At 33.2% G+C, this 14570-nt stretch overlaps 1 protein-coding gene across 1 annotated transcript; it reads left to right on the forward strand.

Annotated features, from left to right (window-relative positions):
* Positions 1-1933: 1933 nt before the first annotated feature.
* On the forward strand, positions 1934-14240 carry LOC148938636 (uncharacterized). Its single transcript, XM_089107649.1, has 3 exons — positions 1934-2089; positions 10375-10554; positions 13927-14240. The coding sequence occupies exons 1-3, from the start codon at positions 2001-2003 to the stop codon at positions 14189-14191; spliced, it is 534 nt and encodes a 177-aa protein (XP_088963775.1). The 5' UTR covers positions 1934-2000; the 3' UTR covers positions 14192-14240.
* The last annotated feature ends 330 nt before the right edge of the window (positions 14241-14570 follow it).

The raw sequence follows: 14570 nt of genomic DNA on the forward strand, positions 1-14570 counted from the left end.
TCTGATACGCTGAATCTGACGGTGGGATTTTCGTTAAGATCACTTAACTTTTAGGGATTGTTTCCTCTTTTTTCGAAAATCAGGAAAATTTTCTCAGCCTCGTAACCTTTGATAGATAAGACTAAACTTAATGAAATTTATATATTTGAAATCAGTATAAATATTCAATTCTTTTTATATATCTACTGGTATCAAAATTACGTTTTTTGGAGTTTCGGTTACTATTGAGTCGGGTCGCTCCTTACTTACAGTTCGTTACCACGAACTTTTTGGCTAAATTAAAAAAGTGAGAGTGTATCCAAGCTGTCAAAGAGCATATATAGATATTTCTTGCGAATGGTATCGTTTTATTTTTCAGGTCAACTAGCGGAGGCATAAAACTAAATTAAACACTACTATTTGCGTCCACATTTTTAAAAGGATGTATACTGTTTAAAATTATTGAAAAAATTTCTCCAGCATACAAATAGTAGGCCAAACTAAAAGTTCTTAAAGAAAAACTGAAAATATTTAAACTATTACTTGCTTTTTCCCTGAAAAGACTGCAAGTAAAAAGCAACACTAAAACCCAAACTAGCAGAAATTATTACGTATTTGAGGGGATTGTCCCCTCGTCAATACCTAGGTCTCCACGCTCCACAAGTTTTTTAGAATTTTGAAAAAGCTTCTTATTGTTCTAATTAAACGACCCTTGTGTTTCCGGAAACGTTATTGAAGAACTGGGACAAAAAGTCAAACTTAAGTGTAAAGAGCAAGGGATTGAGAGGGAGCAACTCCCCCTTATATACGTAATTATTCCTGTTCATTTCGAGATTTAAGGTTGCTCCTTACTTGCAGTTGAAAAAAAACATGTTTTTTTAAATTTAATTTCTGATCATTTTTTTAAATACTTCTAGGTCACCCATCCCCTGGTCGATGGAAGAGGTCCTCCAGACAATTCAATCGATTTACCCATGACAATTGCCGTCAACATCTCCCCCCTGTAAAAATGAGTCGCTAATGGGAACGTAAGACAAATACAAAGAATTTTAAATAGGAATTCTAGAAAACTCCTAAAGTGTAAAACTTACCCTGAAAAGTTCAACCCCCCCCCCGTAAAACTCCCATCCCATGGAAGATCCTCCCCCTGGAAAATCCCCCAAGTAAAATATCCCCCCCGCCCAACAGAAAAATTTATGCATAGTTCCCAATAACAAATACTATACGGTACGTAAACAATGGGTAAATTTCATAACTTTTAGATCTTTCCCTATGGGCTTGGGGGGGGGGCATGTTATCTCCAAAAGTATAGTTATTGGACTTTTAAACTATCTTGAACGAAACGGCTATCTGAAAATTTCTGTCAGACGACTTTGGAGAAAAAAAGGGTAATGGGAGGGGGGCTAGCTTCCCTCCAATCCTTTTGATCACTAAAAATAGCACTAGAGCTTTTAATTTCCGTTCGAATGTTTTATAGTTCCGTTTTACATTTCCGTTTTATAGAGTTGCGGTTATTATTGAGTCGCGTCACTCCTTACTTATAGTTCGTTACCATGAACAGTTTGAAAATACTTGACGCTGTTGTTAAGGTTGCAAAAACTTGGACAATGGATTGAGAATTAATCATATTCATATCAAGAAATTATAAAAGCTATCAGCTACAATTTTTAAAATTCATTTTGACATACAAAATTCCCAAAATTAATGCCAAAGTATTGATACTATTGGATGTATCGTATCGAGTACCACTACCCGATACTTTTAAATATTAAACAGCTCTAGTTCTAACTAAACATATTTAGGTCATGTAATATGACCCATAAAGAAGTACCGTTGATTCTTGTTTGCTTTTTTTTCGTATTGGAGCTTCAAAACTCGCTTTTTGTACTTATAGAAATAGGTTATTTTACGTCTTTGCTGGTGTCAACCCTGTGGCGGTATAAAATCCGAGACACTTGGAAAGTAATGCCAGTCATTAAAGCCCTAGCAGCTTGTAGTTATTGCTATTTGAAAAGAACAAAATGTTGCAAAATATAGTACTTGTCCTGGTATTTGTTGCTATGTCTACTGAAGATGAAACACCTGGATTACGATTTTTAATAGGGAGAACGTAAGTAAAGTAGCGTTAATTGACAAAAATCAAAGGGGAAGGAGGCAAATATTTTCATCGTTGTCTTAGGTAAAGATACTAAAGGTTTTAATTCCTGGATGGGGATTTTTTTCGAATTTCTTATGAAAAGACAGAGAAGAATGTTTTTCAAAATATAGCGGGGTTAAATGCCCTCTCCCTAAATTGGTGCTCTTGTGTAAGCATCTGCAAAATCTACAATAGAAATAAGGGATCATCGAGGACTGCTTGAAAATTTTTACCTGCGAACTTTTATATAATTATGCCCTCATGCTCAAGCACTTATGCAGAATATATTGCACTCTAAATGCAGTACAGTAAAATAAAAAAATATCGTAAATAGAATACGATTTAAACATTACAGGTTGTTTAAATCGATGCGCAGATGACGACCCTAGCACTAAAATGACTTCCATTAGTCTGTAATTATGCATGCAGCTAGATGACATGGAATATTGACTGCAATTGCTATGCAGAGAGGCAAATAGTCTAACTTTTGGTTGGGTTGTGTCAATTCACGAAAGAATAGAAGGGCGGCGCTAAATTCTGTCGTTTTTTCCAATTTTTATAAAAAAGAATATCAAAAAAGAAATTTTTCAACGAACATGCCTCCAAAGAGCTAGTTTTTAAAATATACAGAGAAGTGTCAAAATGATCTAAAGGGGAACCCGGGTTACCCCTGCCCCATATTGACACCAGATTTTGGGCTTCAGTAATTCAACAGGCCTCATGTGACCTTTTTAGAAGCTCCGCCACAAAAAAAAACATAGCAAGTCTCATCGTTCAAGCCATATATTTTTAGTTATCTTATTATGTTCCTACTACGTTTATGAATTTTCTTTTTTTAATTTATCATATCTTTTCTACTTAAAAAAAAGTTGACAAATATTTTTCAAAAATATTAGGCCTACAATAAGAAATTGTTGCTGAAAGAGAAAAAAAATCAAGACTATTTGCTTTTCCAAATAGTTATGTTTTACATGTAAAACCTAATTTTTTTTTAATTTTAGGGTATTCTTATTGACACTTATTCAGTGTATAAAAATATATAATTTTATACACATTGTGTATTGAAGAAAATATACAATCATATGAATATATTTAATGCTAAGCTGACCAGCCTTATGAAAAATGTTGTGAAACAAACATTACGGTTATGAAACAGAGATTTCAAACAGATTTTTAATCTCTCGAATTTAAACCTCTCAAATTTTCGAATTTATGATTTTAAACCTCTCGAATATGAAATTTGGGACGATTCAGTGAAGTTTTCTGAAGGAATCGTTAGGTCTAAGTGATAAGTTTAATGGGTTAGTTAAAAAGCAAAAAATATAGGGGATACAGACCCCTCCCCTCCATTGATACGAGGTTAGATTCTTGAACTCCTCAAGTAAGATATTTTAAAGAAATTTGTTGAGAAACCAGGCTATGGAATAACAAACATGAACCATGGCTTAAAGGAGGGGGTCTAGCTAAAAGAGGGGTGTCGGTTTCCCGCCGTCACTTTTGACTGTTAAAAAAGGAACTAAAACTTTCGATTTTTGGTTGAACGAACCCTTCAAAGCTTCTTTGACGACTCGTTCCATACAAAGTGGCATGGGGAAAACCAAAAATAAATAATACATTGAAGCCTTTTCAATCTTTACCTAGGTAGTGCTAAAGTCCGCCTATCGGTAGAGAAATTGGTAGTCTAATCTAAAGTCCAAAGCAATCGGTAGCTATAAATAACTTATATAAATGACGTGGGCACCACTTTTTATTATGTTCTGCACAGTTAGTATTCCACAATGGTTGCAATACAGAGGAAACTGCATTTTATTTAACAAATATTTTTAACAAAAAAATTCCATATCTTACGTCATTACTGTCCAATGCCAATCATTAAATAATATCACAGTCCAAGTGAGCTTAGGCCCATAATTGGACTAATTTCACAAATCATTACGACACTTACTTTTCGAAATTTCAAACACAAACCTGAGACGAAAAAAAAGTGGAGAATCAATTTGGTTTAATAGAAGTTCCTCTTATATTTCCATGAATCTTGAATATTTTTTGTTGAAAAGTAAAATCTTTGGCGAGACTTTGTCAGTTGGAAAAAAAGCAAGCATGTAAATGATTTTCGTAGAAATAATTATAAATACGTTTAGAAATTATTAATTATTATACAATACGTTTTGACTTCCGACTAAGTTTGGTTAAGATCCTACAATATATTTCTGTATAGGGTATATACCCTAGTGACTGGTATTCATGGACCTTTCTCCCCCTGCATGACTGTGACTTTGCCCTCAGGTAAAAATTTGCTGACGTTAAATTCTAGAAGGGAGGATATAGATGGGACGTATTTGGTAGGAAGTTAACCTTTCTTTTAAAAGTTTCTTGTTTTCCTTTCTTTTTAGGTAAGGATTAAAAAGAAGGAATTAACTTGAATAGTACAGACAATAGGACATTTTTTTGCCACTTTTTGAAAAGAGAAAGCATTTGATAAGGGTGAGGTCAAATAAAGGTCCTTGTTCCTACCTAATGTTTAGAGATGGCGAGGATGACTTAAATTACTTTTTTGGGCTTCTGCAAAGAATTAAATGGACTGACGAATATTTTCAGAGGTGGGATAAAAAGGGGAAAAAAAGGGTTATATAAAAGGATGGTATTTTCAGGGTTGGATTTTATATTACGTGTTAGAAGTTTTGTGGGCATTAAGAGGTTTGAAAAGCTGGTGAGTATGCCACATAAGATCTATTTTCTTTAACTGGTTTATTTATTAGCTTAAATTTAAGGATGTGTGTGTTTAAAATTATATGTTGTTTTGTATTTGTGCTAACCATGCCCCCAAAAGGCTTTTAGATGTTATCAAATTTCATATAATGTTATATGTTCGTCTCTATACTCTTCAAAAAGCCAAAGCACTTTTTATTAATCATCCATTATTTAGCTTTTTATGCGAAGCGGGGAAGAGGCTAACCCTGCCTTAAATTTATAGTTCGCTCGGTAGTATACCTATGATCATGTCTACCTTATATTGCTTGACATTCCTCAAAAATGGAAAAAGCAAAAACAATACAACTTGTTCCGGTCTGTTCGTTTTTAAAATTTTGATTTTCAAAAGGAATTAAAGGCCATGGTTGATTTAAGATTAAAATCCAATAAACAATTTAATAAGCACTTTAATATATTACAGTCCCTTGAAAATTTCCAGCGTGAATTCTCCCCTTATGCTTCATTTATTCCATTTAGTGCTCGAGGCATAAGCTCAGAACTGCGGCTATTGAGAAGGAAACATGTTAAGAAAATAATTCTTACTTCGGTGCAAGCAGAAATAATGCAGTTGACACATTTTGAATGAGCTTCTACTATACCTTATCCCCCCTCCCCTAATGTGAAAATATAACCAAAATTATATATTTTCCATGCATTTTGCCATGCATCGCTATTGCATTAACCCGTGTTCCCGTAAATTTAATCAACGCTAATCAAACAGTTCGTGGTAACGAACTGTAAGTAAGGAGCGACCGGGCTCAATAGTAACCGAAACTCTTAAATACGGAATTTTGATACAAATAGATACATCAAAAGAATCAGAGTTTATGCTGATTTCAAATATAGAAGTTTCATCAAGTTTAGTCTTACCCATCAAAAGTTACGCAAGTTACCTGAAAAAATTTGCCTTATTTTCGAAAAAAAGGGAAACATCCCCTAAAATCATAGAACCTTAATGACAATCCCACCCTCAACTTCAGCGTATCAGAGAACCCTACTGTAGAGGTTTCAAGTTCCTATCTGCAAAAACGTGGAATTTTGTATTTTTTTTTTGCCAGTAGAAAGATCACGGATGCGTGTTTATTTGTTTGTTTGTTTGTTTGTTCGTTTTTTTCCCCAAGGGTGATCGTATCGACCTAGTGGTCCTAGAATATCGTGGGAGGGCTCATTCGAACTGAAATTAAAAGTTGTAGTGCCCTTTATAAGTGACCAAAATTTGTTCCATTTTGTTCAGCATGGCCATTTTGCTCAGCATGGTCGAAAAATATAATAACAATGCCTTTGAGGATCACTTAATCCCCCACAGTCCCCGAGGGAAGGGCTGCAAGTTATGAATTTTCACAATGTTTGCATATAGTTTTGGTTATTGGGAAGTATACAGACGTTTTCAGGGGGGATTTTTTCTGGTAGTTGGGGTGGGTGGGTCGGAGGATTTTTCCACGGAGAACGTTTTCATGGGAGAAGGGACATTGTTATACAGGGGGTGCGGAATTTCCCATCATTATTAAAAAAAAAATGATCAGAAATTAAATAAAAAAAGTTTTCAACTGAAGAACTTTTTAACTGAAAACGTTTCCAAATCAAAACTTGAAATGAATAGAAACTATTACGTATATGATTGGTTTCACCCTCTAGTCAATACCTCGCTCTTCACGCTAAAGTTTTCTCAGTACTTTCATAAGAGCTATTTATTCTAATTAACGGCCTTTGTGATTAAGGGGTCATTCTTAAAGAATTGGAAAAAATTCAAATTTTAGCGTAAAGAGCGAGGTATTGACTAGGGGGCCAATCCCCTAATATACGTAATAAAAATGTACGAATATAGAAGTTCGTTACGTAAGTTATTTCGTAAGTTACGCATATTTATTACTAATAAAACGTTCGTAAATAAAATTAAACAACTTTAGAGAAAGCCATTTGGCGAAAAAAAAGTAAAATTAATATGCAAATTTTGGTTTAATTATTTATGTACGGTGAGCCAAAATCAAAACCTGTATTAATTCAAAAACGTTCAGAAATTGAATAAAAAAAATACTTTTTTTTTAACTGAAAGTAAGGAGCGACGTTAAAACTTAAAACGAACAGAAATTATTCCGTATATGAAAGGGGCTGTCCCCTCCTCAACGCCTCACTCTTTACTCTAAAGTTTGACTATCTCACAATTTTATTTTTCAAAACAATAAAACACTTTAGCGTAAAGAGCGGAGCGTCGAGGAGGGGCAGCCCCTTTCATATACGGAGTAATTTCTTTTCGTTAAAAGTTTTAATGTCGCACCTTACTTTCAGTTAAAAAAAACTTTTTTTTTATTTAATAACATCAAGAAACGGACAACTCTCAGGAAATATTATATAATTTGGGATAAATATATATTTGTACATTAGGTGGGATTGTAGGCAAAGTATAGGCTAGTGGAAGGTTATTCAAGGTGTGTTAACTACAATTTTTCTGTCTATTATGAAGTAAGAGTTGTTTTCTTAACATGTTTCCTTCTCAATAGCCCCAATTCTAGGCTAATACCCTATTCGAAAACATGGCTGGGTGATACAGCTCCTGGTGGAAAAAAGAAGTTAAACAGAATTGATGTTCTGGTGTATTAGTTCAACTTTTCTATTTCAGAAATTACAAAGCCTGAAAGACATAAAGGAAAAGTGCAAACGCAAGGCAGACTATAGACCTAGTCCATTTAATTGTAAACCTAACACGGTTCAGTAAACCTAACACGGGTCCACCGGACTCAGATATCTACAGAAGGCCTACGATATGATTGTGATGGTAGTATTTCTTTAACACGTTATAGTTAAGGTCTATCAAAATTGTCTCATATTTTAAGACTAAGGTAATAAAAAAAGACTACTTAATTTTTCTATTCTATGCTTTTCATGGTATTTTAGTTTTTATTCTGGTATTTTTGCCTTATTCTAATATTTACTTCATTTTATTTATCTAGTAGTATTGCTATTCTAGTTTGTATTATATGGCAAGTACATGGCAATAATTTTATTAATAATCCTTTTTTCCGATATAAAGCACGATTTCTCAGCACTTTGAAACTAACCAATATTTTATCTAATGTTTTCGGTTGTACATAAGTGTCTACGTCCTCTTTTATAAGATATTGTAGGACTACAAAAATAATCCCAGTGGGTGGGGTGCGGGCAAAGGATGGAAAAGCAATTTGGGCCGTAAATGTCCTACTAACCAAGTTAAGTACTTCTTGGTCTTTTGTGAGAGCGGCTGCAAGTTATTATTTGACCCTCTAGCACTACTGATGTCTATACTGTGTTATTTTAATTGCACTATTTTAAAAGCTCTTTAGCCTGAAAGTCTTGTTGGAGTATATCAAGAATTTTCACAGCAGTAACGAGCAAAAATAATTCCGGTTTTGATAAGATTTACTAATATTTCCTGTTTTGATGACCCTAAGACCCGAAACACAATTTGCGTTTCTTACCGACCGTTTTTTTGCCGTTGCTACTCTAGTTCTTATAAAATTGGTGGTAAACAGTCTACCGACGCAACATCAGTCGAACAGAGATTTAACCGAACAATAAATTTTAATTAGCAGTTGATGTTAATCAATGATTGAACAGTGAGAAAAATTCTTATGTTCTGGCCGGGATACAAAGATAGGTCAAAATTGATAGTCCCTTACCTTCTTTCCATTCAATTTATTTTGTAATTTACATGAAGATCAGGCATTTGTTTAATGAAGCAGGAGGCGCCTTAAGCAAGCTCGAACCACTTTGCTACCTCCCGCGTAGCAAAAACTGGCTTTGCTTCTTCAATTTTTGTAATTCTTGAGGTAGGTTGAATTTTCGGAGCGGTTCCCTGTTAAGCAGTGGCAAGCTTAGGACTAATTATTCCGTATTTGTTGTTGAACAAAGTTTTTCTGTAATTTAATTGAAAATGATTGAAAAAGGGGCAAATATCCCTCCCCCTTACTTTTGGTTTTTAAATAGTTTGCAGATTGATTTGTCTGGGGGTCGGGTTGATGTCCATTTAAAGCCACTAGGGATAGATGTAAGGGCACCCGGATGAGTTTTTCCAATGGGAGGAAAAACAAAGCATTTTTTTCCTGGAAACCAAACATCTTTAACGAGCATGAAAAATTCTGCTTTTTGTACAAATATTAGTTTTTTCAGATGGTGATTAAAAGATGATTTTCAAAATAAAACTGCTGGTCAAGGATTTAAATACAGGCATTATTGATCTGAAATCTCCAAACAATTGAAAATTTATTTACCAAATTGAAAAATCCATTTTGTCCCCCCCTGTATTCTTGTGAATTTACTACACGTACAGGCATTGGGAGGGGGGCAGTTAAACTAGAAGCTGTTCTGAAAACCAATATTTAAAACGTTTTTTAATGTAAATGATTTCAAATTTTTGTTAAAATAGCATTTAGTTTAGGACACATAAATTAGATAAGCCCTCATTTTTTATTTATGCTAAATAGGCTTTGATCTGTTTTTGGTCGAAGGGAGGGGCTAATTTGGGCCAAGCCGCGTGACTCTTCAAAATTCCTTGAATTTCTGGGCATCTCCTAACCATATTACCTAGCCTTTTTTAAATTGCCCTCTCCCTTTCAAGGACAAGAAATTCATTTATGACTTCCAATTAAGTTTGTTTTTAATATTATATTCTCTGCAGACCCTCTCTCAATGCAAACCCGACAACATTCGTCAGCAGAAAAACTTCCTTGTATTTCTGGTAAAAAAAAGCAATCGGTAAAAACGCCGAGCGTGTAAGTATGCATTTAGTTCCTTAAGCCATTGTGTCGGCGTAAGTGTTAAAATGACCGACTGTTTATTTTACCATTCATTTATTGTTGTGACAGTGGACTGCTGCATTGCTGACGTTGGCGATTGTTCTACCGACTTTTTTTCTCAAACCACCTCCTACGTAGGCCGCAAAACTATCCTGTACAATTTTTAAAAAAAGGCTCGTTTAAAAAAATGCTCGGTAAAAACGCCCAGGGTGTTTGGGGCCTAAGGATACACTCCATCCTAAGAGTTAATTTTTTACACTGTTTTTACACTTATCATACTGGGAATACCGACAAATCTGTTGGTGGCGCACAACCCGAAACAGGATAGTAAGTCAACTAGATGGTGATTTAAGGATTTTGATTTTGTCTTCATTGACACAGAACGTTACCGGGAATCGATGCTGGCATAATTTTTTAAAACGCTAATTTTATTCGTCATTGAAAATATTTTTGCGCCAAAAACAGAGAAGATAGGTTCCTAAGTTCCTAAGTCTACTGTTGGGTAAAAACAACCATTTAATATTGTTCTAGTCTATAAATACAAAGTAAAAAAAATACAAAGTTTTCCAAATAGCAAGAGGATCCAGGCTGAAGGCTACTTCGTATGCCCGTTACCACTTTGAAAAAGGACGTATTCTGGATTTAGTTTTAGGAAGGGTCCTAACCAATTCTGAAGAGGTAGAAGAGAGGGGTTAATTGTTTGAACCAAAACTTATAGGCGTATTTTTCTTTTTATAGAACAAGTACGCAGTTCGCCTGTTCCTCTACAACAATTCAGACGGTAACATCGACAGTCGTGACGAGTTGCTTTGTCAGAAATGAAGACAATGGTAATTGTAATCGCAGAAGAAGGGGCCTAGAAGTCAAAGACATTCTTGAAGAGCAGATGGCAGTAGAGAAAGAAATCAATGTCGAAGAGTAAGTTCATGAGCATTTCCAAGTTTAAACTGTAGCCATCATTACCTTACACGTATTCAACTACAGATGTATGTTATATTAACCCTTTCAATATCATTTTTTTGTCTATACAGCTGAAGCTATAAAATGTCATCGAGAGCATGTACGAGAGCGTGGCTCTTATTTAGGAAACATCTGTTTTATTTTTAAAACGAATATACCTAAATTAGCCTTTATTATTGAAACACTTGTTACAAAAGTTAGAATTTTCTGTAAAGTTAAAGGGATATGGCTTAAATTTAGGCAGTTTTCAGTAAGTTCTTAATAAAAAGAACTTATAAAGTTTTTTACAAATTTTCTGGCAATAACTATTACTTGACTTTTTTCAGAAAACAAAAGTTATGGCGATAATTACGTAAATTATTGCGTAAAACAGTTACTGCGATTGTTGAGTATAGATAATTGCGTAAATAAATTTGAATTTTCTCTCCAGATACTAATTTGTGAAAGATTAATCAGCAATTATAATTTCAAAGACGTATGTTCTTTCCCTATAGTTAATTTCCTAGAAACTGACTATCCTAGCAATTGTATCACTAGATTAAAATTAGTGAGGAGTAATTTATAGACAGATCTCGTTAGTTCTAGACAGTTCTCAGACAGTTCTAGACAAGTCTCAGACAGTTCTAGACAGTTTTTTTTGTAATTTCTAGACAATTCTCTTCTACGTATGTTTGCAATAAAAATTATTCTTATTTCACACTTTCGTCATCGATATGACTTATGACTTATTACCTTATGACTTATTACCTTATTATGACTTATTACGGCCTCATTTCAAACCAGGAACGTAGGTAGGAATATATTTGGAGGAGGGGGATAGCTTGAAATTTATTGTAACATAGCACCCCTCCAAGCATTTTTTGAAATTTATTGTAACATAGCACCCCTCCAAGCATTTTTTTCCCTCTCCTACCCACTTAGATCTAAAAGAATCTTTTTTTTGTATTGTCATTGAAAATGTTTCTCTTTAAACAAACCCTGTCTATATTTTGAAATATATATATATATATATATATATATATATATATATATATATATATATATATATATTATATATATATATATATATATATATATATATATATATATATATATATATATATATATATATATATATATATATATATATATATATATATATATATATATATATATATATATATATATATATATTATATATATATATATATATATATATATATATATATATATATATATATATATATATATATATATATATATATATATATATATATATATATATATATATATATATATATATATATATATATATATATATATATATATATATATATATATATATATATATATACTTTACTTTACACTATATATATATATATATATATATATATATATATATATATATATATATATATATATATATATATATATATATATATATATATATATATATATATATATATATATATATATTTCAGATATTTCTAATATATTTTAAAATCTCCCCCTAGATTTCTGTGAATTGAATCTACTGGAGAGTAAGCAATCCAATAGTTTGTGGTAACGAACTGTAAGTAAGGAACAACGCGGCTCAACAGTCACCAAAATTCTACATAATTTTAACACCAATGGATGGATATATCAAAAGAATAAGATTATTATGTTGATTTCAAATATGTAAAATTCATTAAGTTTAGTGTTACCCATCAAAGGCTAAGAGCTGGAGAAAATTTGCCTGATTTTCGTAAAAGGAGGAAAAGCCACCTAAAAGCCAAGGCGTCTTAATGAAAATAATACCATCAGAATCAGCGTATTAGACAATCCTAATGTTGAAGTTTCAGGCTCCCATACTATATGCAAAAATATGGAATTTTTTTTTTTGCCCAAGGGAAGATCGTGGATCTGTGTTTATTTGTTTATTTGCTTTCCCCAGAGGTAATTGCATCAAACTAATAGTCCTAAAATACCAGAAAAGGGCTCGTTCGAAAAAAAAATAAAAGTTCTGGTGCCCTTTTCAAGTGACTAAAATGATTGGGGGCGTAACTATACCCCTTTACCCACCCCCTTTCCCTAAAGTCGCCCGATCAAAACTTTTAGATAGCTATTTTGTTCAGCATAGTTGAAAAGTCCCAGTAACTATGCCTTTGGGGACAACTTGACCCCTCACAGCTTCTGGAGAAAGGTCTGTAAGTCATGAAAATTCCCCATCGTTTTCGTATATTATTGTTAATGGAAAGTATATAGACACTTTTAAGGGGGGGGGGATTTTTTCTGGGGGATTTCCCACGGGGATACTTTTCTTGGGAGGGAAGCTTCCGGGGCAAACTTTCGAGGGGAAATTTCACACTGGGAGAATTTGTCAGAATTCCTATACGAAATTCTTTTGATTTGTTTTATTTTCTCTTTGACGACTCAATTTTGCATACGGAGATGTCAAGGGAATTGTCAGGAGGAACATTTTTAAAGGGTTGTAATTTTCTAGTAGAGTATCTTTCCGAAGGGGTTGATATTCCATGGGAAAATTGATCCGTGGGGGAGTTTTCCACGGGATAAATTCAAGTTTTCTACGGAGGCTCGACTCCATTCGAGTGAATATTTGTTCTATTCAGAACCAACAACAATAATATTGATAAATTAAGTGTATTATTTATAATACGTACTTATTGTTAAGATTATTAATGATCATTATTAAGATTACTCATATATTATATAGCATTATCGAAATAACCAAAAGGTTCGAAGAACCTCCCTGGGCTGTACAGCAAGAGGGGAATCATCCCGTTCCTGAATCCAAAAGGTTCGAAGAATGTAGCTACAGAGATGTTGAGTAAAGTATCCATACAGTCCAATGGGTAATGGCCTAAATCCCTTAACTAACCTGTTATTTTATTTATTAATTTTTTTTTTGAAGGTGCATTTTAGCAGAATAGCAAGCATATCCAACCTTATTCAAGTCTAAATCTTACAAGGAATTTTAGTAAGTATTATGGAGGGCTCATTTGTTAAGTTTCACATGATCAAACTTAAAAAATTAAGAGTGATAGCGATACCTTTTAGGTTTACTGATGGCATTTTACCCGTTTCAGCTTTCTTTTATTCGTTCTCTTTTCTTATGGACTACATGACTTAATCTCTGTTCATTTTAGGTTTAGACATCGGTCTATATGTGTTTTCCAAAGCTCTTTTGGGTAAATATTTTTTGAACTTAATATAAAAAAGCAGCTATTTCTGCGTTGGATTCATCACCTAGTTTTCAAATTTAATATTTTATTTATTTTTCTGTAACATATTTTTTTGTCAAGTTCTGAAAATCACCTTCTAATGCTGCAGAAAATATCTTATTTTTAGAAAAGTAAGCAAGGTTACTGATGATAAGGCCGAAGTCCCGGAAATTGAAGGATCTCAAGAACTGGAAGAAGTTAGAATCATTGGCCTTGAAGATACCTGTGGAGAAGGGCGGTTTGGTTTCAATCTTCCCAAGCCGATCAGTCTATTGTACGTAACCACCATTCACACCCTCTGCACAAGCTTGTCATCTTCAACTGCTTTTCAAACCAATAGCATAATACTGAATTGTAATCCTGCATTTGGTGTCAATTACTGTCCTTCCTAGTATACTTTTTTTGTCTGAAATTCCGTGTTTAATAAATTATTTAATTCTTTCATAATTAATGTATATTGTGATTTTTATTTAGATAGCTTGCATTTATGTCCATTCTCATGGTTCCGATGTTGATCTACATGAATTTTTATTTATGCCTGTTTATCAGTACAAACAGTTTCAAGTAGGTGTATAAAGATTATGGGTAGGCCTAACTGATAAAAAAGTCAGATTTTCTGCGATTTAACATGAATTAATTTAAAAAACTTTTTCCACAAAATACGTTTTTCAAAGAAAAGTAAAGAACTCCATTAAACAAAAAATTAGCAAAAATAAAATCAAATAATCCACCAAGCGTGAAACTACCACAAATCAGCATCAATAACTAAAT

Source organism: Artemia sp. Qi Xiang Cuo, unplaced genomic scaffold (genome assembly GCF_049724085.1).
Source record: "Artemia sp. Qi Xiang Cuo unplaced genomic scaffold, ASM4972408v1 HiC_scaffold_3066, whole genome shotgun sequence".
Taxonomy (NCBI): domain Eukaryota; kingdom Metazoa; phylum Arthropoda; class Branchiopoda; order Anostraca; family Artemiidae; genus Artemia; species Artemia sp. Qi Xiang Cuo.

Coding starts and splice junctions, on each gene's coding strand:
- LOC148938636 (XM_089107649.1), top strand. CDS start 2,001: ATGTTGCAAAATATAGTACTTGTCCTGGTATTTGTTGCTATGTCTACT. Junction 2,090..10,374: donor CGATTTTTAATAGGGAGAAC/GTAAGTAAAGTA, acceptor TTCTTTTTATAG/AACAAGTACGCAGTTCGCCT. Junction 10,555..13,926: donor AAAGAAATCAATGTCGAAGA/GTAAGTTCATGA, acceptor TCTTATTTTTAG/AAAAGTAAGCAAGGTTACTG.